The sequence below is a fragment of the Pezoporus flaviventris genome, unplaced genomic scaffold, assembly GCF_033815535.1.
Source record: "Pezoporus flaviventris isolate CSIRO_AGI_PZ_B2104156 unplaced genomic scaffold, CSIRO_AGI_Pfla_v1 ptg000078l, whole genome shotgun sequence".
In the NCBI taxonomy this organism is placed as follows: domain Eukaryota; kingdom Metazoa; phylum Chordata; class Aves; order Psittaciformes; family Psittacidae; genus Pezoporus; species Pezoporus flaviventris.
This window is the reverse complement of record NW_026892626.1, coordinates 998,406-1,025,122: the sequence shown is the minus strand read 5'-3', so window position 1 is coordinate 1,025,122 and position 26,717 is coordinate 998,406. Positions and strand designations below refer to the sequence as shown.

The following is a 26,717-nucleotide window of genomic DNA, read 5'->3' as shown; positions in this document are numbered from 1 at the left end:
ATATAGTTGGGTTATGGATTTTTTTTTCATAACTGGGGATCTAAATAGTGAAAGCTGCAGAGCTGGGGTCTCAAATGCCCTCGCTGTGCAGCAGATACCCCTGTTAGTCTCAGGAGGAGAGACCTGCTCCAGAAGCTGCGTGTTTAATGAGAGTTGTTTACTTCACAGTAAAACTGAGGGGAACACAGCAGTAAGGTACAGTGAGATTAGCTGAAGTTATTTATGAGAAAGGTGCCACAAGCAGTAATTCTGCATGTGTTTTTAGAGACAGAAATTGTTTGTGTGTAAGCACTTTAATAATGTGGTTATTTATCTGCTCTTCTCTGTTGTGAGGATATTTGTCATCTTGTTCTCTATACCATGATTGCAAGTATGGAGGTTGGAAGCCATGCAGAAGTGCAGGCTGATACCTTCGGGCTTTTTAAAGGTGTGGAGGTCAGTGGTGCCTAATGCACATGGATATTGTCCCATGCACTATTTAAAAACAGTCTGATTTTTATGTTTTGCACCAACAGGCCCAGCAGAAGGGAGTAAGTCATGAGAAGATCTATACAAGGACTAGTCTTAAGGTAAGGATTAATAAAAGCATGCCAATGTGGGGGCTGTGGAGGACTGTTGGAGTTCTTTGTTTTGTTTGGATAGGTTTTGGTAATCTGGTTCTGTATGGAGACAAGATTCCTGCCCCTGCTTCACTTTTCAGTATGCCTGTGAGTCCTCTCCTCCAGTTGAGAGGCTTTGAATCCATCGGCCAGTGCAGTGACACTAGACAGAGGAGTAGGCATGTCAGATACATTAAGTCCTTTTAGATTTACTCAGAACAGGCATGTGGGTGAAAAACCCCATCAGCATATATATAAGCCCCCTCTTACATGTGCTCTGGGCTCTTAACTCTCTTACTGGCCTTCTAACAGAACTAGTTTTCCCAAAGTCTTTCCCCTCCAGTAAAACTAGAGATTAGCAATATACACTAAAAGTAAGATTATAACCTCAGCAGCACGTCTGTTATTATGAAGGCGTTTTGATTTTAAAGTTGTAGTCAAAATAATGGACAGCTAGTTTGGAATTCTACATTGATCATTTTTTCATTATGAAATGGTGTTTTTGTTCAGAGGGGGAGAAGATAGCAATTCTCCTCTTTAATTTTACTAGTTGATCCTTGGGGGTTTTAAGATATAGACAGGACAGAAAGCTCCAGATCTATGTCTTTGACAGTATTTACCACTCAATATCCTCTTACAATGCTCTGTTCTTTAGCCTTTTTGGCCCTTTGTAGAACCATTAACCATTTCTTTTCTCTTTTTTTTTTTTCAGTAAGCATTTCCGCAGACTTTATCTTATTTGGGGTCTGTGTGTGTATTTGGGACCTCTGTGGCATTTCAATGGTCAGTACAGCTCACGGGATCAGCATGAATGCTCCATCGCTGGTGGTGTTCAAGGCCAGGTTGGACAGAGCCCTGGGTGACATGGTTTAGTGGGAGGTGTCCCTGCCCATGGCAGGGGGATTGGAACTAGAAGATCTTAAGGTCCTTTCCAACCCTAACTATTCTATGATTCTATGTTCAGAAGTGCTCATGTCATCCCAGGACAGGGGATGGGGAGGAGGGGGTGCTGCTTTCTACTGAAGTGCTTGCAGATGTAAGGGATACAGAGTCTCCTAAATATAAGCTACTGTTGTTTATGTGGCCTGCAGAGAAGAGCTCATTGTGTGTCTGAACTTTTGACTAGTAAAGTACATGGTAGATTAATCACAGGTGATTTAAAGACCATGCTTAAGAAGACAATAGTACTTTCCTAAGAATGAAAGCATGGGATTCTAGTACAGACCATCATATGCAGCAGTGACATCCCAAGATAAATCATCTAGATGCCTAAAATGGCTTGCCTTGTAGTGTACACTGATATCAGGCATTTACCAGTTACTCAGGAAAGGGAGAGGTTTCTCGACTTTATCCCGTAAGGATATTTAAAACACCCAGGAGGGAGCAGGAACTAGCCCCCCATTGTTATTGGTAAATTAGTATTAGAACATTATCCAGAATCGTATTCCTGGCACCCAGCTTGTGCTGCACACAGTGCCCAGGGCAAATCCTAGGGATCCAACTGCATTTAATGGCATTAAAAGCAATCCATGAACTCTGTGTGCTCTACCAAAAACGATTATCACTCGGGAATGCATCACTGTAGTCCAGATTGCTCTTCTACACCCGATGAGGTAGTTATGTTCAGCGTTTTCTGGTGCTAAATGGGGTGCTTAACTTTGGCTCTGATGCACACATATTCCTCAGTGATACGTGGCATGGGAAGTAACTGGAGCTGTAAATGTGGCAAAACGCACTTCCAGTCAGGAGGTGTTTGGGAAAGGGAGGACAGCACCATGGTGTCCAGTTGTGTTTCCGTATCCATAGAGCAGAGATACCAAGGTGTGCTGCTGTAGGGCTGGAGTGAGGGAGAGCCGCAGAACGAACTGAAGTACTGGGGAGAAGGGAGGAACTGTAGGCTCATTGTCTTTTATTCTGCAGTTATTACTGTCTTGCTGTGTTGCTTTGTTCTTCTGTCAGATTCTTTGGTGTATGAAGCAAACATCTTGGACATGATTGAGTATTCCTCAAGGATGAGGAATCCTCTACTCAGGTTTGGGTTTCATTTTCCTTTGCAGCGATGAGGACTAATAGCTAGCAGGCTTGAGGAAGCAGCTCTCATTATCTATGTGGCTTCTGCAAGGATTAGTTTAATGAGGTTATGAAAGAGGAGGTGTGAGCCTTTTCCCTGGCTGCATCACTGCTTGACAGTATAAACAGCAAACAGTATCCTGCAGGTCTGGGATTTCAGCATTAGTCTTGATTTGTAGGGCAGGAAAAGAAGATACCTGCTTTCTGTTAGCACCTTTTAAAAATGCATACCAACCATTTGGTTGTCAGTCTCCATCTGTATCTGTCCAGTACGAATACCTGAATCCAAGGTAACTGTCCATGGGTAAGAGTAAATGGTATTTTCAAAGGTTTAGGGTTCTTGTTATAGAGCACCTACACTAGATTTGCATGAAGTTTCTTAATAAGATGTTAATCTCTAGTCAAACTTCCAGGACACAAAGTTTCAAGAGCACCTAAATGGAACAGGGGACAAAGTTTTCCTGATTAATTATAAGGTCTAGTGGAAGGTGTCCATGCCTGTGGCAGGGGGTTGGAACTGGGTGAGTTTTAAGGTCCCTTCCAAACCAAACCAGTCTGGGATTCTGTGATTTGTTTTTTTAGGAAACTCTCTTGTGTTTATTAAAAGCAGTATCAAATCTCAGGTTTTACCAAAGTTGGAATTTACATTTAAGATTAGGATGTAGATATTTCACTGCTGTGGAGTGCTGCAGGTACTCTGGATTTGAAAGCAACAATTGTGCTCTGAGTCGTTGTGCTTCAGGTATTTCAGTTGGCCAATTTCTGCATTTTGGAAAGCAAAGAAAAATTATCAAAGTTGTCCCTAGCCATGTTATCCTCAATAAAATTGTGGCTTTATCTTTCCCATAATGAAGGTAAGTTGCCATTCAAATCTTCTCTTTTCCTGCTGTTATATTTTTGGACACTTTGATAGAGTTTTTCATCTCAAGCAGTATCAGAATTTGACTTTCACCCTGGCTTCTGCTGCACATTCCCTACAAATTCAGTGCGTTTTTTGCCTGTCTCCTGAAAGTTGCCCGAATTACAATGGGGAGAAGTAAGGGAATGGAATGGAAAATGTGGCCATTCTAGCAAGCTAAATATTTCCTAACAGTTCAGTCACTGACTTGAAATCCTGCCAGTTCAGTTGCCATGGCCATTGCTTGGGTTTCAATTCTAGTGATTACTTGCTTTCCTTCATAGTTTAAACTTAACCTTGAGAAATCTTGCCTGCTTTGCAGCTGTTTCTGGCACATCTTTAATAGCATTTTTCTAGTTCTACTTCTCATTTGCATGGGTTAGTTTTTATGTTACACTGAAGAGCTCCATTATAGACCAGGAGACCTGACAATCTCAAAATGTTGTAGTGGTTCTTAAGAGAAAAGGCTTTTTCTCCTGGTTCTGTTATTGTGTGTTAATCCCTACTGTTCTGTTAAGTCTGATCAGAAAGGATAACTGCTTCCCCTTAAGCAAGGTATGCACAACTTTCAAGCTTTGTTGTTGTTATGAGTAATGTAAACTTTTTGATAATTTTTACAATCCTGTATAGTTGTATTCTAACAGGTACTTGAAAGCGTTTCAGTTCTGTGCAGTTCAGGTGCTGATCCATACTGTTGATCCTGTGTCCAGTTGAAAGGTACTTCCCACAGCATGATGCTAGCTTCTGTAAAGTTACTTTAGCCAGAGGGAGAGAGGGTTGTTGCAACATTGTATAAATGGGTCTCTGCTCATCTTTATACATGTCTTTATACAAACATTTTGTTCTGGAATATTTTTTTCTCTTCTGCCTGTGTCTTACCCATTCTTTATATGTGAAAGGTGAAGGCACTTAAGTGCAGCAAGAGGGCCAGGAGACCTCCTTGGATGGATACAGTGCTGCTGAGGAAGCTGCTGAGGAAACTTCAAGGGAAAAAAGAGGCTTATAAAAAGTGGGATTTCCTGTGAGCCAGAAAAGCTTTCAGATGCTTCAGCTTCCTGCAGGAATTGCACATAAAACCACAAGGTTTTTAGATGGTACAGTGCAATATGGAACCACCCACTTCCCTCTCGTCACAGGCCCAGAGCACTGCAAGATTTCATCCACCCACGGGGCTAGACTCAGCCATGCACATAGCATCTTCGCAGTTATTTCTCTCCAGTTCATGGGCCCAGAAAGGCCAAGGAATATTTCAGCAAGTTCTAGCTAAGCCCTAAACACTGTGTTCAGCTGAGAAACATTTCAGCAGCCCCATATCCCAACAGCAACCTGCTTAAGGATGTGCTGTACATACATACATATTTATGTTAGGGATAGGCCGGAGAGCACGGAACTCTGTCTGGGGACAGTTGATCAGTCAACAGAGAATTTGTGGGTGAGGGTTAAAGGGAGAGCAGCGATGGGAGACATTACTGTGGGGATCTGTTACAGACCGCCTGATCAAGAGGAATCTGTGGGTGAAGCACTCTATAGACAGATAGGAACAGCCTCACGCCCACAGGCCCTTGTTCTCATGGGGGACTTCAACCACCCCACTATCTGCTGGAGGGACGGTACACCCCGGCACAAGCTATCCAAGAGGTTCCTCGATTGTGTAGAAGACAACTTCCTTCTGCAAGTAATAGAGGAGCCGACAAGGAGAGGTGCCATGCTTGACCTCGTGCTCACCAACAGGCAAGGGCTCGTTGGAAATGTGACGCTCCAGGGCAGCCTTGGTTGCAGCGATCATGAGATGGCCGAATTCGAGATCCTCAGGACAGTGAGAAGAGTCCGTAGCAAGCTCACTGCCCTGGACTTCAAGAGAGCAGACTCTGGCCTCTTCAGGCACCAAGCTGTGTGGTTCAGCTGATAGGCTGGAGGGAAGGAATGCCATCCAGAGGGACCTTGACACGCTTGCGAGGTGGGCTGATGCCAACCTGATTAAGTTTAACCATGCCAAGTGCAAGGTCCTACAGCTGGGTTGGAGCAATCCCAGGCACAGCTACAGGTTGGGCAGAGAAGAGATTCAGAGCAGCCCTGCAGAGAAGGACTTGGGAGTGTCGGGTGATGAGAAAATGAACATGAGCCGGCTTCAGTGTGCGCTCGCAACCCAGGAAGCCATCCGTATCCTGGGCTGCATCAAAAGGAATATGACCAGCAGGTTTGAAGGAGGTGATCCTGCCCCTCTACTCTGCTCTCGTGAGACCTCACCTGAAGTATTGTGGGCAGTTCTGGTGTCCTCAACATAAAAAGGACATGGAACTGTTGGAAAAAGTCCAGAGGAGGGCCACGAGGGTGATCAGGGGACTGGAGCACCTCCCGTATGAAGACAGGCTGAGAAAGCTGGGGCTGTTCAGCCTGAAGAAGAGAAGGCTGCGTGGAGACCTTCCAGTGTCTGAAGCGAGCCTATAAGGATGCTGGGTAGGGACTCTTCATTAGGGACTGTAGTGATAGGACAAGGTGTAACATGTTAAAACTGAAACAGGGGAAGTTTAGATTGGATATAAGGAGGAAGTTCTTTACTGTGAGGGTGGTGAGGCACTGGAGTGGGTTGCCCAGGGTGTTCAAGTCCAGGTTGGACAGAGCCCTCGGGTGATACGGTTTAGTGTGAGGTGTCCCTGCCCATGGCAGGGGGTTGGAACTAGATATCTTAAGGTCCTTTCCAACCCTAACTATTCTATGATTCTATGAAGGTGGGACTTTCTGACATGCGCTCTTATACAGCCGTTCTTGCCTATTTTCACACCTTAACTGACACTCCACCCTTCCATCCCTCCAAATAATAGCAGTTTGTACTGCCTGCTTGCTCCCCTGGGGTAGGAGAGATGGGTAGGAGACAGCCCTGACCAGCTACCCTTTTGCTACTGAACAGGAGGCAACTTTTGTCTCCTCTTCCCATCAGCTCCATATTAAACAATTGCTCTTTACATGGCTGCCAGAACAGAGAGAGCTTGTCCAGAGGGATGGATAGAGGAGGATTCCGGAGTGGGAGGAGGAGATGTAATCTGGCTGGAATCTTCCTGCAATTTCTTGGGCTCTTCTCCCCTAGCAAGTAAGTACTTCCCGTTTGAGGTCTGCTGGCTTACAGTAGCTATTGGCAGAGAGTCAGGAGCTATGCACCATTACACTGAAGCACAGTAATTCTGTTGGATTTGCAAGCACAGTTAAGGGCTTGTCATGCTCTGCCAACCTTGGCAATGCCCATTTGCTTTGCTGACATTTTTGTCTTGCAGCATTGAGAGCTTTGAAAAGCAGAAGCAGCCAGACCTACTTGCAGGCCCAGCAGCCTTACCCAGCTGTGGAAAACTGTAAGCTCAAATCAAAAGTTTTGGCAGTCTGACTTCCATCTTCTAGCTCACAGACTTCAGTGAGCTTGCCGAGGAGCACATACTCTTCAAATTCATTAGTTTCTGGAGAGGGCAGTAACTTCCAGAGGGAAAAATTACTCTAAATGCAAACTTCAGATATGCTTGTGACTCTGAATGGTAGAAAATAGGAAAGAGTAAGGAGGAGGGAGACAAAGGTTTACAGAAAAAAGCACAGTGGAGATGTAATTCTGAGGAGCTTAGAAGTTGTCTCGTATGATGGATATTTTTCTTAACCCTCCTTGTTATAAATATAAGCAGTTCCCAAGGTATGATGGCAGAAGGGGGAAACTGTTGCATAGTGGAGAGACTCCAGCAAGCCCAGGATAGAAACAGTTCCTATACGGAAGTAGCCATGAACAGAATGGTTCATCTCTCCATGCTTTGACCACTGCTAAATATGATTAAATTTCTCTTCCCACAAGGATCTTAATCTAGGATTCGAATTCAAAATCATGTGTTTCCCTATGATGCCCAGGTGGAGAATGACAGAAGAATGTTAACTTTCACGGAGCTGACACTGACTCTGCAAAGGACTGGTATCCTGCCGTTACTGTCTGCGTATCCAGAACACATGCTCTCAGCTCACACTGAGGGGCATCTTTCCTCAACATCCTAACATATCTTACTGCTAGAACTGAAGTCAGGACAATGTCTTGCCTCCTTTAATTGCAGTTTGAAAAGTAATTTCAGATATGGAGGAATACACCAAAAAGAAATGGTGAGCATGGTAAGCATGACTGTATTCCTCTTGACTGGTACAAAAATGAACTAAAAAAAAAAATCTTTTTTATTTAAAAAAAAAAAAAAAAAAAGAAACAGTAGATATTTGGTAGAGAAGAGCCATTCAAAAGTTCACTGAAATGTGTGTTGTTGCCAGCCTTTTAAGTGATGAGTTATATTTTGGAGTTTCAGCGTGTGATTCCAGAGTACCCAGATTAATATTTAGTCAGAATCTTAAACTGTCCTGATTAAATACATAACCATCCAAGCTAATGCAAGTTGTATGTGTATGAACTCCTCTCTGCTTGAGACAAAATGTTTGGTTTAGTCTCCTGCAATGAAGTAGGGAGGATATCTACCTTATGAGTTTCAAATCATTCTAATGCACTTCTTGTATGAAAGACCAGTCTGATAAACGTCAAGGCCATGCATTCTGCAGTCTGTTGACACAAGAATAATTTAAAGTTCTTCAGAAGCATTTCAGCATGTGTTTTGTTGATTTAACCTTGCTATATAATGTCTTAATTTCACAAAACAGTTTTATAGGCCGGTTGTGGTTTATAGGGATTCTCTGCCTTTGCAGAGTGTGCAGCACCAGCTGCCTTGTGCTTCCCAGCTTTACTCTGGCTCTGAGGACACGTTGGCATGGATGTTCCAGCACTGGGTAAATGCATTGCTTGCTGTTATTCATTCACTTTTATTGAATCTCCCTTCTAGCTTTGCACTGACTTGGTTATAGCTCATTCATGGCCATTAGTGGTTGGAGTCCTTCTCTCTGCTGGGACACAGGTGTACTTTAAAGCTGGAGCCAACTAGGAGATCATGTAAACATGCAGTTTGAGGAACTGGAGGCCAGAACCTGATCTTTCAGCTGCTGGTGCTATTGCAGAGGCATGAATCTGTAAGATTTAATTGTGGTGGCAGCAGGCCCTCTAGAGGGTGGTTTGATCAGCGTGTGTGCAAGTGCAGAAGCAGTTTAATGAAACTGTTTTAAGCTGACGAGCCTGTAGGCAACTAGAAAAGGTGGTCTGCTTCATAGAACCACAGAGTGGTTTGGGTTGGAAGGGACCTTAAAGCTCATCCAGTTCCGAACCCCTGCCATGGGCAGGGATACCATCCACTAGACCAGGTTTCTCAAAGGCCTGTCCAACTTGGCTTGGAACAGTCACTTCTGTCATGTGTGGTTCATTTTTAACTCTTTACTAAAGTATTGTTCAGGTTTGAATATCTTTCGTTTCTGTATTGATATAAATAGTTCTAGGAGCCTTCCATTTGAAAGACTATGTACTTAATTCTTAACCCCTCAGTGCTATGATTTTCAGGGAAGATCTAACTGAGGGGTGTTTTCAGTCACATTTGTAAGCAGTCAGAAGGAAGATGCCATGATCTGGCTGACCAGACAGCTATGCATCTTATCCAATGGAAAAGAAAAACTGAACCAGGCTGACGATCTCAGTGACTGTGTGGCCACACAAATGCTAGCACCAGCACAAAGAAATGGCCAAGAACACACGGCTGTGGCTAGCAGGAGGTCTAGTGTTTCTTGGCACTGGCCACAGCATATTATGACAGTGAAAGCTGCTCGTGAGGCTGAGACTGCATCCTTGTACGACAAGTAACAGTTACTTCCCCAGAGAATTCGGAGGAGCAATTGCAAATTGATCAGACTTTACAGGTATTTTGGAAGTGGGAGTCTTCTGTTCTCAAAGTGAGAAGTTAACGTAAAGATCTATGTCTCAGCTTGGACCTTCAGTTACAGAATTCACTTCCTCAGGAGAGATGTCCTCACCATCAGCCTCTTAGGTTGCCACTGATAAATTACTTAAGTGTTACTGGAGGAATGGAAGTAAAACTTGACTTAAAAAATAAAAGGGCATGTATCTTTAACTTTCTTTGCTTTAGAAAACAGTTTTGGCATTGCAGGAACAAGTTAAATATATGTGTATACTCCTAAAGAAAATGGGAGATTACCAGTTAGTCAGACCTCTCTCTTTTTCTTTTTACTTTTGCAGCAAAAGCTGCAAGTCGTTTGACGACTAAATTGCATCTCCATTCTCATGAGTTCTGATTTGCTTCTCCTGGAGCCATGGATGAATACAGCCACTTTGTGGACTGGGACAAGATGGACAGTTCTTTGCAGAGCCACGATGTGAAGGAGCTGACCTGCCCCGAGCTCTCAGAGCTCAAGCAGCTGGCCCGCCAAGGCTACTGGGCCAAGAACCACTCCCTGAGAGCCAAAGTGTACCACAAGCTTCTCAGCAATATCCCATGCCGTACAGTCACCCCGGATGCGAACGTGTACCGAGACATTGTGGTGAAGATCATTGGGAAGCGCAGTGGTAGCTCCCTTCCGTTGCCAGAGTTCGTGGATGACACCCTGGTCCCCACATACTGCTTGAACGCAGAAGGTATCGGGGCGGTCAGGAAGATCATCCTGTGCATTGCGAATCAGTTCCCAGATATCTCATTTTGCCCAGCACTGCCTTCAGTGGTTGCTTTGCTCCTGCACTACAGCAAGGATGAGGCTGAGTGCTTTGAGCAGGTTTGTCGCATCCTTGCTTGCAATGACCCATCCAAGCGGCTCATTGACCAGACGTTCTTGGCTTTCGAGTCATCTTGCATGACCTTTGGAGACCTGGCAAACAAGTACTGTCAGGCAGCGCATAAGCTGATGGTGGCAGTGTCTGAGGACGTGCTGGAGGTATACTCGGACTGGCAGCGATGGCTCTTTGGAGAGCTACCCATGGTGTATATCGCTCGGGTCTTTGATGTGTTCCTGGTGGAAGGCTACAAAGTTCTCTATCGCGTGGCACTGGCTCTTCTAAAGATTTTTCGCAAAGTCAGAGCTGGGCAGCCCATGAAGTCTGACAGCATACAGCAGGACATCCGAGTATTTGTGAGGGACATTGCCAAGTCAGTGCCTCCAGAGAAGCTGCTGGAAAAGGCCTTTGCTGTCCGCCTTTTCTCACGGAAGGAGATCCAGCTGCTGCAGATGGCCAATGAGAAGGCTTTGCAGCAGAAGGGCATCACAGTCAAACAGAAGAGGTAGGGCTTTCACTGCAGACAGCCCAGGTGACCTCAGGAGACTGCCCAGCGTGGTGAGCAGTTGGTCAGTCAGCCCTGGGTGACTGCCGGGGACACAATTTGTGCTGGTGTATCTGCTGATCTTTGATCTCTGCAGGGGAATCTGCAGCCGCAAAATTAAGCATTACAATTAAGGATTGTAACAAGAAGTGTAACTGAAATGTTGTGATACAAGAGAAACAACACACTTTCTCATAGCTTAGTGATTAATTCATAATTGCTTCTTACAGCTACATGTTAATTGCAACTATTAGATCTCAGAAGTGTCTTTCACAGGCTGTTTTTAACCAAAAGATGTGTTAGCGAAGCTGGGGGAACACTGATAGTGTACTCAGAGGAAAAGTACCCCAAAAATGTGAAAAATAATTTTAAAATATGAGATTATTTATATAAAATATCAATTTCATTCTGCCGAGGACTGTGAATTCAGCAGCTTCTGCAGTGTAAGTAGGCAAACACTCTTGTCAGCTGGGAAAAGTTTGCTTAACTGGGGAGTTATTTTAATAGAGCAAGGAAGAAGTGAGTCTTACTTACAGCTTACTTTGAAAATTAGTTTGGCTGCAGGTCTGCTGAAAGTCCAGAGTATATTAATCGTAGGCAGGAGTTGTCCTATTTTGTGACAGGCTCATGTACCATTAGAAATAATGATTTTGAAGGAACTATGGAAGAGAAGAGTGAGGATAGTGATTCAAAAGGTGACTGCATGATCAGAATTTCTTTTCAGAAATGAGGGGAGGAAAAAACAGCTGTGAAGCTGGTAAATGAAATCCTGCTCCAGTGTGAAAGACATCTCCATGTAGATAGGAAAGTCATGAATGCATTAATCTAAACAAAATCAGCATCTTGCCAAGTGCGTATGTACTTGCTTGTAAATGCTGGTGCTGTAGAGATGTTCTGGTTCTCCCAGGGCCTTCTGTGACTGCAGAAGACTTCTCCCAGCTGTTTTTAAATCAGAGTTGAAGTGTTGAACAGTTTATCAACTGTTCTGACCTCTGAAGGGAGGATGACTTCTGGAAATCTGCTGGGATCAGTGGGTGTGATGTATGGAACTTGGTGTTCTAGAGGGACAGTTTCATTTTCTCCAAATCTTCAAAAATCAAAAGGTACCAGCCAGTAATATATCTTACAGCCAATTGTGTTGCTAGTTACAGTGGTTGCAAGCAGATACATATGTAGCAGACTTTAGCCTATAAAATAATGTAAATGCCAGCTGAACCTCTTCCATATGCCTAAATACATGTAAAGCTCCCTCAACTCTTTTCCAACAGTTTATATTAACTGTTTATATAAACTCACAGTTTGATTTACAATTAACTTGTGCTTTATTTTGCTCATCTCTTAGAAGAGACTCTGTTAGTCCCAAATATTACAAGGCCATTAGGCCCTGGGACATCACATTGGGTAGAGTTCAGATCATCACTGGTGTTTGATTAGACGTGAGTTCTCTTGTCCAGATGTGTTTGGCCTGTGCAAGGAGATGATGAATTGTTCATTCTACAAGCAGATAGCAAAAAAAACGGGGGGGGGGGGGAGGGGGGAAGAACCTAGAAATAGAAAATGTTTTAACCTGTTGCTTTTTCTCATGCCTGGTGATTCGAATCAAACCTCACTGTGTTAGTTTCTCTCCAGGCTCCTTCCCTTCACTTTGGCATGGATGTAGGAAATCACTGATCTTTTCTATCTTTTTTTTTTTTTTTTTGTCTTTCTCCTTACTCATTCTCCTTCTGTCAATTCCATACCCACTGCACCCCTCCTGTTTGCAGTATTGCATCTCCCAGAAGGTAGGTTCAACCATTTGAATCTTTGCACTTTGCTCATTTCTTGGTTTTTTTGGCTGGTTATTGTTTCCGAGGCTGTCCTTATGGCTGCTGCTGGGGCAGGAGAAGCAGCGCAGCAATCCCAGCATCTGATTGCTGTGTAACACCTCCTGAGTGCACTCCTGAAAAGTTAGTTCAAAGCACCTGCAAAGATGTAAGATAAGGGATCGTGGGTCCAGCCAGACAAGAGTGCTTCCATGCAACAAACTTGTGTTTTCCAGAGTGGAAAAGAGTAATGTTAGCAGTGGGATGTAAGTCCTTTCCACACTGGAAGAAAAAGTATTGCTTTAAAACATCTCAAGTGATATCTTCAGAAACACGTCCAAACACGGTTTGTGGTGTTGCAGTAGATGTGAGACATCCTCAGCTTTCTTTTTCCTCTTTGCAAGCTTTCTGCAGTTAATTGGAAAGATGTTGGACTGAACCCAACTTGGCACACTCCTACATGTTACTTGTCTCTAATCATACTAGATTATATTTATTTTTAAGTAGGTAGAGGTTTTAGAGGCAAGGAGACAAGATTGTTTTCCTGTGTCGAGAAGGTCAGAGTTACTCAGCCATGTAGCATTAGTGGTTAATGAAGTCATTCATCAAGTCTTGGCCTGAAAAGCAAATCTTAAAGAACAAAACCCAGTGGATTGTGATATCTGATAAGCAGAGAACTTGGAAAGAAGAAAGACTGCGCTGTGAGTCTGAAATACCACGGGTGTATGGCTTTAAATTAATGCCTTTGAGAATATCGTGGCCTTGTTGCAGGTGCCCTGAGTTAACTTCAGTGAGCGATGCACACTAACACTTGTACTAATCTATAAAATCAAAATTGGAATTAATTTACTCATGTTTTCATGTCTGAAATAACACCTTAACAGGCTTATCAGAGCACATTTTGTATCATACTCTGTGTGTTGAGGATTTTACCTCTAAGAAATCAGCAGGCTGTTAATTCCAGCCAAGCAAATCTTCAGTGCCCATGTATTATTTTACTGCAGTTACAAGGTTCTGAAAGCAGAAAGCCTTGATTTCTGTGAGGAAGCACACAGTTTTGAGCAGGCTTAGGTACAGGGTGTCTGTTGACAGTGATCTCAACACAGGATTATGTTTCAGGCTTATGCACCATGTATGGCTTCTGTTGCCATGTGTGACTGACAAACAGCGTATCACTTGAACTCTGTATTTATGCTCTAACTGAAATTCTAATGGATTTTAAAGATAACGCTGACCATATCAGAGATGATCTTAAGGTCCTTTCCAACCCTAACTATTCTATGATTCTATGATTTAACCCAAAACAAAACAGAGCAGGAAGATGTAATTCAGTGAGTCAGACCTTGGAGTGTGGTATTTGTTGTCTTGGCATACCACAGAGATATCCACTGTGACAGCAGCTACCACACATCAGCAGCGTTGGCTTATCTTCAGGAACACTGAGGTCTGTGGATCTCAATTTATTTATGATATAGATGTAAAAAACAACATTCCTATGAAAATAGCAAATAAGCTGCTTTATAAAACTTCTAAATTGCGCTGCTTCTCTAAATTGAATTTCCTTTGGAATAATAAAGTTGCACGTCTTTCCAACATCAGCATTTGATAGCAAGTTGTCATGCCAATCCTAATAAGCCAACATGAAGAGCTGAAGAAAACACTAATGCAGGGTAAAAGATTAGTGACTTTGTTCAGTTCTAGAGGTGGACTTTTTGGTGCCAGTCCGAATTTAGTGTCATTTCCAACTGCTTTTTTTTTACTAGAGAACCCTTAAAGGCCTCTGGAGTGGTGAAGACTAAACTTAATTTTCATTAAGAAATACTTATCAGAACATTGGGGTTTTCTATTTGCCAAACTGTGCTGTCCATTTTCACTCATTTACTGCTCTAAACAGCAGCTACCCAACTGAAGCAGATGATTTTCAGTGTCATTAGAGAAATACTGTCCAAAATGCAAAGATGGATACAGGTTAGACACTTGTAACTCAGGTTGCAATTTTCTGACCCCTGTCCAAAAAAACCCTTCTATTTTTGCAAAGCAGCAGTTTGGTGTGATGTGTGTGCAGGCTGTACTGACACTGGTCTCGACACAGGTTTTAGTCATAAGCACCTGCAGCTGTGACTTATGCCTGGGCCAATAGCAGGTCATTTTATTTCATATCCTTTTGTCAAGCTATGGTTTGCATTTATTAACTGAATGGTGACATTCAAGGGATAGGAATAGTCTTAAATGGCCAACACCATGATAAATGCTTTCTAGTTGATTCAAAAGATCTGGTTGTAGATTTGATATAGCTGAAAAAGCTATAGCTGATAAAGCTGAAGTAGTGTGGCCAAGCAGGGCCAAGGCAGTGATCATCCCCCTATACTGGGCACTAGTGAGGCTGCACGTCAAATCCTGTGTTCAGTTCTGGGCCCCTCACTACAAGAGAGACACTGAGCTGCTGGAGCGGGTCCAGAGAAGGGCAACGGAGCTGGTGAAGGGTCTGGAGCACAAGTGTGATGAGGAATGACTGAGGGAACTGGGGAGTTTAGTCTGGAGAAGGTAAGGCTCAGGGGGGACCTTATCACTCTCTACAATTACCTGCGAGGTAGTTTTCTTCACAAAGAGGGTCGTCAGGCATTGGAACAGGCTGCTCAGGGCAGCTGTGGAGTCACTGTCCCTGGAAGTATTCATAAGACATGTAGATGAGGCCCTCAGTGACATGTTTTAGTGGTGGCCTTGGCAGTGCTGGTGGAACAGTTGGACTTGATGATCTTAAAGTTCTTTTCCAACCTGGTTGATTCTATGATTCTGTAATATTTTACCCACATGGAAAAGTTGTAGGAAGACACAGGGTACTGAAGGTGATGTGTTACTATGAATGCTGCTGAACACAGGCTTTGAGTGGGGTCTGAGTAGGGAAGTCCTTAAATCTAGTTCATAGTAGCCAGGAGAAGGAACAGAGGCAAAGGAAGAGGTACGCTGAGGTTGAGAGCCTTTTAGGAACAAGTACTTAAATGTGAAAATGCACAGAGCAAGCATATAAATAATAATGAGGTTTCCCTGTTTTATCATCATTACTTTTCCTCCAGAAAGCCACTGTAATAAACTAGTTGACTGCCCTGAATGTTTATTAATTCCTTGAATGTGAGAAAAATAGAATTCCTGATGAATGGAAAGCAAGGCATTGTTTCTCAGCTCTGTTCCTTAGTGCCACCAGCTTTTAACTGCAGACTAGACAGGACCAGGAGGGCTGAGACTTAAAGTAAGAGTCTGAACATGTGGGTTCAAGTCTTGGCTCTTTGGTTGGTTGATTTCTCCTTTAGCTTGCTGCAGAAGCTTATTTGCTTGCACAAATAATGTCCTAGGTAGTGATAATGCAAGTTTTAAAGTAGTTGAAGTATTTTGAAGTAGTTGCAGCTTGCTTAAGTAGGTGTCCACATAAGTTCCTTGCTAATTAAACAACACAGGGTAGCAATGCAAGCAGTGGTTTGGTTCATTTTGCTAGAGCAAGCAGTCATTTTATTTCTTTTTTTTCCTAAGTGACCTAAGGGGGCACTTCACTAGCAGTGCTGACATTAAGGTAGCACCAGGCAAGAACCACAGTCAAGAGCAGTGCAAATGCTGCTGATTTCTTGGTACTACAGAAAAGAAAGATAATAAAACCCATATAGTTTGTGTGTTTTGGGGCATAAGCTAAGCAATTCAGATACATGCAGATATGTAGCATTGAGATTCTCTTTATGCTCTGTGAAACTTAGAGGAAAGGTTTTCAAATATTGTCAAATATTGAAAGATTGTGTGATTGTCAAAAAAACTAAAAAAAAAAACAATAAATTGGAAGATACTTGCAACTGAACCCCTGCATGCAGAGCAAGCTTCCTAAAGCTTCTTGTAACTAACAGCTGCCTAGTAATTTAGTGTCTTGCATAAGTTCCTGTGTCACTTAAACTTTTATTTGGCTGTCACTCCTGCATTTTAAATGTCTTTAATGTCAGCCATGGCTGCAGTAACACTGGTGTAATACCCAGGCTCTGGGGTCTGTGCTTATTTAATCTGAGAAATGAAGGCTGGTTGAAATGATGATGGTGATTAGTAGTATTATTACCTTCAAGTAATAATGAAAGTTTAAAAGCCATGAAACAGTTCTTACAATTGTATTGGACCCCTCAGGGCAGGGCGGGGTTTACTTTTTTACCACTGTGAACATCTTATAAGGGCCTGTAGGGACAGGACAAGGGGGAATGGCTTTAGCCTGACAGAGGGGAGATTGTGATTAGATTTTAGGCAGAAGTTCTTCCCTGTGAGGGTGCCCATAGAAGCTGTGGCGGCCTCATCCCTGGCAGTGTTTAAGGCCAGCTTGGATGGGGCTTGGAGCAACCTGGTCTAATGAAAGGTGTCCCTGCCCATGGCAGGGGGTTGGAACTGGGTGAGCTTTAAGGTCCCTTCCAACCCAAACAAGTCTGGGATTCTATGTCCTCTATATAAAAGGTGCAAGCCACATCTGTCATACAGAGGAAATGCTCCATATATTTCATTACGGCCAAATCACTGTCACTTGAGGATTATGTTAAACTGCAGTAGTTTATTATCTTCACTAGGTTATGGCCTTCTAATCCCATGGGCTGGAGCACTGAACAACAGCATATCTACTAGGGTCTTCCAGTGTTCATTGTAGTGAACATTTTAGTGTTTGTGTAGCATTCATTTAGTGTAACATGTCTTTTTGTGTTACTGGTCAGTAGTTTGACACTTGTTGATAAATCATTGCTTCTCAATGTTTTGTGTTGTATTTCTCAGGCAGAATGTGCATTTAGCAGTTCATGCTGAGAACTTCAAGTCTGGAATTGTCAGCGTGAAAGAGATGCGAGATATCTGGTCGTGGATCCCAGAGCGGTTTGCACTTTGCCAGCCCCTCTTGCTTTTCACCACTTCGGAACATGGCTGTAGTCTGAGCAGGTAAGGAAAACCCTTCCCTATTCTTCTCTCTGGAGGGCAAAAAAGAGCAACGGGAACTGTTCACCAAATTTACAAAAAGGCCATGCCTCATCAGAACTCAATCTAGTGAATATTATTTGAGATGGAAAGTAAATGTGACAAATTCCTCCTATTGGCTACAGCATTTGACCAGGGTACTTCATATGCCAGGCCATAGAAACTCATTTTAAACTGTCCAGGACCAATTGGAAGAGTTGAACCTCCATCGGTTCCCAGAATGTGCTGGTCTGAGACTGCTTCATTCTCCACTGGGTATGAATGGTTTAATTCAGTGGCTGCTCAGCAGGTTCTTTTGATAGATAACCACAACTGATCCAGTGAATAAGGGAAATGGAAACTGGCAATTCCTCTGCCAATGAATCGGATTGTTGTTACTTTTGAGGTGGGATAAACTAGGTATGAGTTCTTGCACTTGACACAAAAGGCTATAATCCTATAGCTCCTTTGACGTTTGCAGCCGAGGTGCTGAGGTGGGGAGTGGTCTGCTGTGCCATCCCCATGTGCCCATGAGAAAAAGCAGAAGTAAGCAAAGAGAACACATCATAATTATTTTCTATGAAAGCCAAAAGCTCTTCAAACACAGCCATCAGTCCTCAGGACACAACTTCCTTTAGGTTATCTTCACTCAAAATGCTGTGAAATGCCCCTTGTGATAGATAGTCTTCAAGTTATTCTGCCAGAGGCATAAACAACTGTACAGAGAACAGAGTAGAGGAGAACTACTTGGTAATGCTTGTTTACACTCAACTCATATTTACACTGGACTGTAGAAAGCATTTGCAGGAACATGCTTAGTTTTCAGATGGCTTTCCTGCCATTTCATCAGCTGGAGGGGGAGGAAGTGCATGACATGAAGAGCAGAACTGCAGGTGGTGGTAGTTGAGTTCTCATGTTCATGAACTCTGCACTTCAGATTCTATTCTCACAGCGAGGGACATGAACCAACTCTTCTCCTCATCAAGACCACAGCAAAAGAGGTAAGTGAGGTAAAAGACAACTGGTTCATTTAGGGATTAGGCACTTATTTAATGCTGTATTGCAACACACCACTGTTAAAATGAAGAAGCAAGAGACCTGAAATTTCTCGGGGAAGGGAGGGGGTTGTTTTGGGGTATTTTTTAACAATACCTGTTTTAAATGGTTCCATTTATTGATTATGGGACTATGTTTTCGTGGGTAAATCTTGTAAAAAGGTCTTGGTCAGCTATTCTTTTTCTTGTAAGCAGTGTGGGGTGAGGGACTAGAGTAACTCATTTTGCTCTTGGACAGACACTTAATTGCAGATTCAGAGGAAGAGGCTGAGGAATTGTGTTAATTCATGATTCATAGAAGATGTTTTCATTTTCTCTAGGATATGAGGAGAAAAAGTAGCCACATTTAAATAGTATAAATAATACTGGACTACATAATATGGAAACAAAAGCTTTAGCTTCATCTTGTTTGAAAAAAACAAAATAAACCACAAAAGCTCTGAGAACCTGAGAAGGAGTGCAGATAGGTGCTTTATCTAATGAGGGTTGGTTCTCTGCTCTGATGTGCATGACAGTGTTGGACAGCACAATGTAAAACATTAGCTTCATCTCATGCTTCTTTAGAAAACAAAAATGCATCAATCAAGAAAGCTTCCCAGAGCCTCCCAAGAGGTGCCCAGGGCTTCTTGTAATGAGCATTGGTTGTCTGCACTGCTGTGCATGAGTTCCACGTGTTCTGTGTATAAACTCAGGCTCTTATTGCAGCCTCTGGGCTTATATTTCTGCTTATGTTCCTGTGGGATCACTGCCCGTGAAACAAGCCCATTTCTAGTCTTACTTGCATCTACCTAATGCTAATGCTCCAGACTGTTTCTTAGGCCCATGCGTGGTTTCTGGTCATCCCAGGCCTGCACTGACATGCCAGTGGCTTACAAAGAGGGAAAATATTTATTTATGGTTTTGCTTCTTGTCCTGGAGCCTGTCAAAAGTCCAGCCTTGTAAGTGGTGCTGGGTTTTATAGTATGGTTCATTTCTTACCCCTAAAAAACCCAAAGATATTCCACACAAACAAACAAAAAAAAATGTAGAAGAAAAATACAGTGGGTTTGCATACAAGTTTTGTTTTTTTTGCAAAAGATTACATTCATCCTTTATTCATGTGCCTATAGTTACATTTTTAGAAAGAATAAAATTTGCCGTCACATTTTCCAGCTCTCACATGCTCAGGCATATCGGATCAAATAGAGTTCTGGGCATCGTTTTTGTTTATGCACACTATTTTCCTCTATGAAAAACCTGCTCTTCAGTAATTCTGTCCTAGGAGCTCTGCTTGTAAAGCTGTTGGGGGCTAAACAGCAAATGTACTTGAGAACAATTCTGTTTAACCAGTGTTTCTCTAAAAGAATTCTGCTGCAGGGTTGCTTTCATCCCATTTTCAGAGCTTCCTTGTTTGGTCTGTGCCTACTTGACAATTATGCTTATTGCTGGTAGCAAGAAATCCTTGTAGTGCAAACAAAAGACTCCACAGAAAAACTCAGCCCTCCAAAGCTGTTTTTCTTTATTGGAAACTAGTGAGCCCCATGCTGTCTGAATAGGCTGCTTTAAATATCTGAGCTAGTTCAGCATTGGCTTAGCTAAGCTGGTTATAACCTGCAGTTTGGAGAAAGCCAGGACTGCTTTTTATGACCAGAAAATATTCAGGCAGAACAGCTCATACTGTAACTTGTGACAATACTGTTGCTTTGGATGGCAAACTGAGGAAGTAAAGTCAGGCCTTACAAGTTTGGAGTCATTTGTGGTTTGGTACCTGGCATTATGATAGGTCATTTCTCCTTTAAGGCCTCAGAGATATGAAATAATTTATAAAACTCATGGGATTTAAGGGTTAATCCACCAGTGGATTAAAGCAGTTTAAATCTATCTTGATATAAGTACTTGTGCTGCCTTAATCCACTAATATGAAGGGTTTGAAAATCAAGCTAAAATCAAACCTTCAGTTCTAGACTCTAAAATATTTGCATCAGTTGGTTTACCAGACTTTCTCCTTCAGTAAAAGCTTCATGACCAAGCTGTTTGTGCTAGGTCTGTGGTGCTTATCTGTCCACCGACTGGAACGAGCGCAGGCGAGGAGGGAGCACGCTGAGTTTCTTTGGAACTGGGGAATGCTTTGTGTTTAGGGTGAGTAAAATTTCATCGAATTACCCAGTAGCACAGCAGAGCTGCTGTAATAGTGTGAGTAACTCTTACTTCCCTTCCACTTGAAGAGGCTGAATTCTATGCCCTCCTAGTTTACAAAGTCTCCTGAACTCTTAACATGAAGTAGAAAATGCTCTCAGGTTTCTATAACCCATTTTCTTTCCTTGCACAGAATAGTTTCTTAAAAGATGTAATAAGGTAGCTCAGAAAACACTGCCTCAGGCCTTCAGTCACCTAAAAAGCAAAGGTATAAAGAAAGAAAAAAAATCTGCCCTAAAAGGCAGTTTCATGGAATCCCAGGCTGGTTTGGGTTGGAAGGGATGTTAGAGCTCCTCTAGTTCCAACCCCCTGCCACAGGCAGAGACAGCTTCCACTACACCAGCTTGCTCCAAGCTCCATCCAGCCTGGCCTTGAACGCTGCTAGGGATGATGGATCCCAGTTTGATCCAATCTTTACTACTAATTGTGTGAGTGGAGTCTGAGGGGCTTGAGTGTCCTTTGCTGTGCAGAGCTCTCTGTGTAGTGCATGTGCACTCACTAAAGTGTTGCTTTTCTCTGCCCCTATGCAGCTGAAGCCAGAAGTTGAACGTTACGAATGGGTGATCATAAAACACCCAGAACTGGCCAAGCCTGGGTCAGAAGCAGAAAATCACACCTCACCAAGTTCCAGCACCCTCTCTTCCAGCAGTGCCCCATCACACTCCTCAGATCACCTCTCTCCCTTCTTATCAGCTCGGCACTTCAAGTTGCCTTCCAAAACAGCCTCCATGTTCATGGCTGGCAGCAGCGAATGCATCATTATAGGTAAGTCAGTGTAAGAATTTGAGCATATGTCCTATCAGCTCTTCCCCTTAGATACAAGAGTTCACCTGTATTTGCCATATGGGTAATTCAGATCACTACAGTTAGACATAAAAGTGGCCAAAACCTGGTATTATTACCCAACAGAAATTTTCTGTGGGAAAACTTGCATATCAGGAACTTTAGAGGAAGATAGTAAGTCATAGCTTTGGGCAGAGCCGTTCCTTCACACTGCCTAATTCATGATGAGAAAAAGTTTTTGAAGGGGGACTTACTTTGCCCTGAAGCTTTTGAAACATGGGGTAAACTATAGAACATGTTCATACTTCTGGAACTTTATTGGATCTGTGGTGCTGCTGACTTTGGCAAAAGCCTGCTTAGTAATGTGGTCACCTAAATGGGATTTACAAGGAATGGGTATAAAATCGTACTTGTCCTTTTCCCAAAAAACCTTTACTTGACACTTATTGATACAGCACCTAGCCTGCTTATCTCTAACATCAAGTGTTGGCTGATTTCGCATTCAGCAGCACGTGCTCTAATCAACTCTGACATAGTTTGCAGTAATTTATAAGACTAAGCCTGTGCTGTCACTTACTGATTTTGTTCTTCTCCCACCTTTGATTTTTGACTGCCAACACAATTTTCTTTTTTTTCTTTACTGGAGGGAAAATGCACACTTGGTAACTTCCAACATCCTCCAGCACTGAAAACCAAATCTGAAACACAGGCATTTGAGTCTTGTTCTTATTGACTTGCATTACTGGTGGGGTTTTTTATATTAAAAAAAAAAAAATCCAGTTCTAATAGTGTGCATTGCATAAAAGCTGTGCGTTGTATCATACCTGTCACAACTGAGATGGCAAGCAAACATCACTTAGGGCTTCCAGCTGTTCCCATGAGAAAAGCACTTAAGTCTTTTTTTGTTACAGCAGTTTTGCATGCTAAGAAGTGCAGAGACCCACTTAAACTTGTCTTTGTCTTCTTGCAGGAGGTGGTGATGGCCAGGCTCTCTACCTCGATGCAGATCTGAACCACGGAAGAACCAGCCACTGCAATACCTTCAATAATCAGCCACTGTGCTCTGAAAGCTTCCAGATCTCTCTCTTGGAGGTGTGGGGCTTCTTGGACACCATGAATGGTTGACTGTCATTAATCAACTAGATTTTCAGTTGATCTAGGATTCCCAAGGCAAATTCTAATGCAGGAGCCAAGTTAGAACACAATTGCTGCTGGGGTCAGTGGTTTTTAGCCATTACTAGGTGGTGCACTTGAGTGCAGGGCTTAGTTGTTTACTCTTATTTTGTTTAAGACAGGCCAAGGTGAAGTAATGTATCTGATTGATTAACTCCTTTGCTCTTTACCTCTAAAGATCTGGATTCAGGTCCTGTTAATAGATAAAATGAAAAAGTAATGATTTTAAGCCATCCTAAATGGATACAAGTCCTTATTAAAAGGGTGGGTTTGTAGTTTGATGCAACTCCTCAGAGGCCCAGAGATGGCTGAGGTGTACTGTAGAGCTGTGTGCCACTAGCACCAGTACCTGGCTTGAGCCAGTACTATCAAATACGTCTGCTCACAGGGAACATTGATGACCTCAGATTTGATGTAGAACCATAGCTCATGAAATCACTGCCCTGCTATAAGTAGGGATTGTGCAGACAAATCAGCAGCATTTTGTTAGTTCTGAAAGCCCTTAATTCCCACAAGAACTGTGATTGCTCATTGTCCTTCTCCTTGTAGCTGAAACCTTGACACATTCTAGTTGCATCTGTTTGAGAAATCTGCTTCTGAGAAAGGCATCCAGACTGGACAACCATATCTCTAAGGCTTGATTTTGTTTACATTCCTATTCCATATCAGTATAGTGACTTCAGACTGACTAATGTGCCAGGCAGCTGAAAGCCAGAGCAGTGCTCAGAAAGTTCCCTTTCTTCATTGTTCCTGGAAGCTGAGATGGAGCTTTAAATCTGATATCCCTACATGTTTGGGGAATTAGACATTGTGGTACGGAAGCTTAATGCTCTCCCCACAAGTAAATGAAGGGAGGTGGAAGGGAAATCCTCTGTATAATGTTTTTCTGGGAGTGGACAAGCTTCCCAGGAGAACTGTAGGTGACACTGTTTCTCTGCATCATGAGTCTTCCCAGTGATGGTATCCTGAAAAAGATAACACTTTTGGCAGAAATATTCTGTCAGGTTTTGTATGATGCAAAGAGGCTTTTTCTCATTCCTGAGACTTCATACAGCTCTCTCAAGCATGCCTTGGGCATGGGATGTCTGTAGGTAATAGCCCTGTGTCTTCATTTGAAACTTGTGGTATCTGCTGTAGAACAACTCCATGCAAAGCACAAGTCCGTAAACATTGATGGTAGTCCAGAGCATACAGCAGGATGCTCTCAAAGCTTCAGTGGGTAATGTGCTAGTACCTCCACAGGTAAAATGAAGGGAAGGAAGAATTTTTTTTTTTTTTCAGCAGTTCAGCCTAAAAAATTGTTTTAGAGTGGAGGAAATGTGATTACATGAAGTTCATTTATAGTGATAAAATCTCAGTGAGGCTGGACAGGGTCATGTCAGCATTGAAGGGTGGTGTGAGTCTTGTGTTGCCTTGTTTAGCTTTCCATCAGTGAAAACACCAAGTGTCGTGGTAAAGTGTTGCCTTTTGTGAAGCACTTGAACAAACTTGGGAAAAAAAATGTTATTTTCTTCTTCAGGTGCCATTTTAAACTTTTGGCAAAATAGCTCTTTGAAATATTAAACTGCACGTATAACAGTTTAAGATGTCTTTTGCACCACATATATTTGCAGTTAGATTATTTCACCCTGTTTGAGTCAGCACACAAGACTCTCTTTCTTTCCCACTGGGTGAGTTCTGTCCAGCTGTCTTTTCAGAGGTTTACCATAAGTTTAACTGATCTGCAAGGTATAATTCAGTTATATTTAATGTATTTTGATGGGGAAGAACTCAAACAGTCATATCTGGCTTTTTACAAATACTGGCTGATGTTGCCTTCTGTTATATTTTCAAAGCTAGTTGTATCACTTTGCACTTGCTAGGACCCCACAAGCTTCCTCAGACACAAGGAATCGAACAAAGAATGTAGCCCATTTAGTGGAGTCTCTTCCATGGAGGTGGGATTTCAGGTTTGTCTGTATCTGCTCTCTGTGGAGCTTGTCTGAGGTGCCCTTGAAAACCCCAAACACAATAGCATTAATTTTCAGCTTGTTAAATTGTCAGATTTCTTCAAGCTGTTGGCAGGACTTGTTGCACTCAGAATGAATAGGTTTTATATGGAATATCTCTCCTGCAGCTGGCAGTGATGATGGGGTTTTCTCTCCACACCTCTGTGGGATGCAGCTATGTCAATGAAACCTGAATGCTATACCATGCCTTAGGCCATATATGAGAAACACTGTTCCTTTCCCTGTGCACAGGAGTTTGAGTGTTTAAAATCAGAAATAACTCCTGGTTGCTCAGAAATTCAGTGAGGATCCAAGGAGCAGCACTGAAAATAAGTGAGGTTTGGGCAGCTTAGGCCTGGATGTCTTTCAAAAGTCAGTCACAGGCTTCAGCTCAGCTTCCCTTGTGCCAGATCAGTCTAACTTCTGACTCCCAAGCAGCAAAGGTCCACAAAAGAGCCCTTTTTGGCAGCTTATCTAGACAGCCAACCAGTCTTTCACATGGATCTTAAAGGTAAATCTTCATTCTAAAGACATTACGGCACTGTGTCTCTCTGTGTGCTTGGGGCACACACTGAGCCCAATGAGCAGTGACCTCTATGAGTCTGCAAATCCCAGCAGGGAGTAAAAGGTGATCCTCCTCCTGCTGCCTGTTGAGATTCATATCAGGATTCATATCAGTCGTGAGGCACACATCACAGGGATGGTTTAATTTGATACAGCGCTCCCCTGCTTCAGGCATCCTGCAGCACTAGTATGTGTGGTTTAATTCATTCCTTTAGCAAGAGGAATTGTAGCTGTGTCACCTTCACACAATCCTTCTGTTCAGTGAAAATAGATATTCCTTTTCTTGTGCAAATCCCCATTAAGGTTGTGAAACATCTTAGAGGAACAACGGTTTCTTTCCAGTTGTTTTCTGTCTGTAGTTAACAGTTGTCACTGACCAAGTCCATATCAAAGTTCAGGTAATTAAGCGAAGCATTTGTGTAACATGCAGAACTCTTGAAGTGGAGACCACAAACTGGTTTTTAAGAGAACGACTACAATGGGCACCTTGTCAGAAAGTTCATGTTATCTCAAGTACCCCAGTGAAGTGCTTTAGTCACCTTGTAACTGGGAACAACTGTTTGTAGGCCTTGTTTGTCATCCTGCTGGCAGCAGTGACAGCATCAGCTTCTGCAGTCCTGCAGGAGAGCATTTGCTTTCCTGATAAGCCATTTTTGCTTTGTAATGTTGTCTTGAAGGCAGAAAAGGCCAGAAATTCCTGACATCAGAAACTCTTATTTATTGTAAATGGCATCTGAACTGTTTCCAGGCCACAGAACTTTCCCCAGCTCTCAGCCAGGCTGGACAGACTTCATCACTGCACCCAAACTGTCATTCCTAGGATCATGCACTTTGACATGCTCCCTGTTCAGATGAAGCGTTAATCAGCCTCCTGTTAATAGAAGCCAGTTAACAAAGGCAAGGGGGAAACTCCCATCTCCTCTGTGTGGAGATAACTGAACACAAATTGGAGGGGCAGGAGCACCGCTCTTTAGAGTTCAACTTCATGTCAATGATATCTGTGTTTAGCCATGGCCGGGTGGCACTTGCAGATTGATCAACTGCTGAGGTGCATGTGCATTGAAATTGTGTACTTTGTCCTTGAAAATCCATCCTCATTTTTGATGGGGAGTGATCTTCTTTGTCCACCATAGACAGTGGTGCCATGTCCAGTGAGGACCAAGGGCTGGCTCCTGCAGTCCACATCCAGAGTGCAATTGTTGGGTAGATCAGAGGCCTGGGCACCTGGCTGTTAGTGGTGGAATGCCTTTCTGCCTGTGTTGAATTTCAGGCTTTTTATAGTTGAGATGAGTGTGTGCAGTATTTGGGATGATGTTTGTCTTCACATGAGTGGAGTTGTGCTGCTGAATTGGTTTTCCACCCTATCGTTAGAATCACTGCCATATATCAATGGTATTTTTGTCATTGTGCAGAATCTTGGATTGTATTAAAACATGTTTGACTGTG

At 42.8% G+C, this 26,717-nt stretch overlaps 2 protein-coding genes across 7 annotated transcripts in view; both read left to right on the top strand.

Moving 5' to 3' along the window:
- The window catches only part of CUNH8orf33 (chromosome unknown C8orf33 homolog), a 212,552-nt gene that overhangs the window by 131,919 nt on the left and 53,916 nt on the right, over positions 1–26,717 (top strand). The window lies entirely within an intron of this gene.
- Positions 450–26,717, top strand: TBC1D24 (TBC1 domain family member 24). 6 transcript variants are annotated; one of them, XM_061473877.1, is made up of 9 exons: positions 450–569; positions 7,447–7,689; positions 8,409–8,582; positions 9,704–10,736; positions 17,360–17,518; positions 18,471–18,534; positions 20,611–20,706; positions 21,294–21,528; positions 22,517–26,717. In XM_061473877.1, exons 4-9 carry the CDS (start codon positions 9,778–9,780, stop codon positions 22,669–22,671), a joined length of 1,668 nt encoding a protein of 555 aa, XP_061329861.1. In that variant the 5' UTR covers positions 450–569; positions 7,447–7,689; positions 8,409–8,582; positions 9,704–9,777; the 3' UTR covers positions 22,672–26,717. The 6 variants fall into 6 exon arrangements, with proteins under 6 accessions (XP_061329861.1, XP_061329860.1, XP_061329862.1 ...); XM_061473876.1 differs by lacking the exon at positions 8,409–8,582 and having other exon boundaries at positions 7,447–7,610; XM_061473878.1 differs by lacking the exon at positions 8,409–8,582.

Coding starts and splice junctions, on each gene's coding strand:
- TBC1D24 (XM_061473876.1), top strand. CDS start 9,778: ATGGATGAATACAGCCACTTTGTGGACTGGGACAAGATGGACAGTTCT. Junction 17,519..18,470: donor CATGGCTGTAGTCTGAGCAG/GTAAGGAAAACC, acceptor TCTGCACTTCAG/ATTCTATTCTCACAGCGAGG. Junction 20,707..21,293: donor GGGAATGCTTTGTGTTTAGG/GTGAGTAAAATT, acceptor GCCCCTATGCAG/CTGAAGCCAGAAGTTGAACG.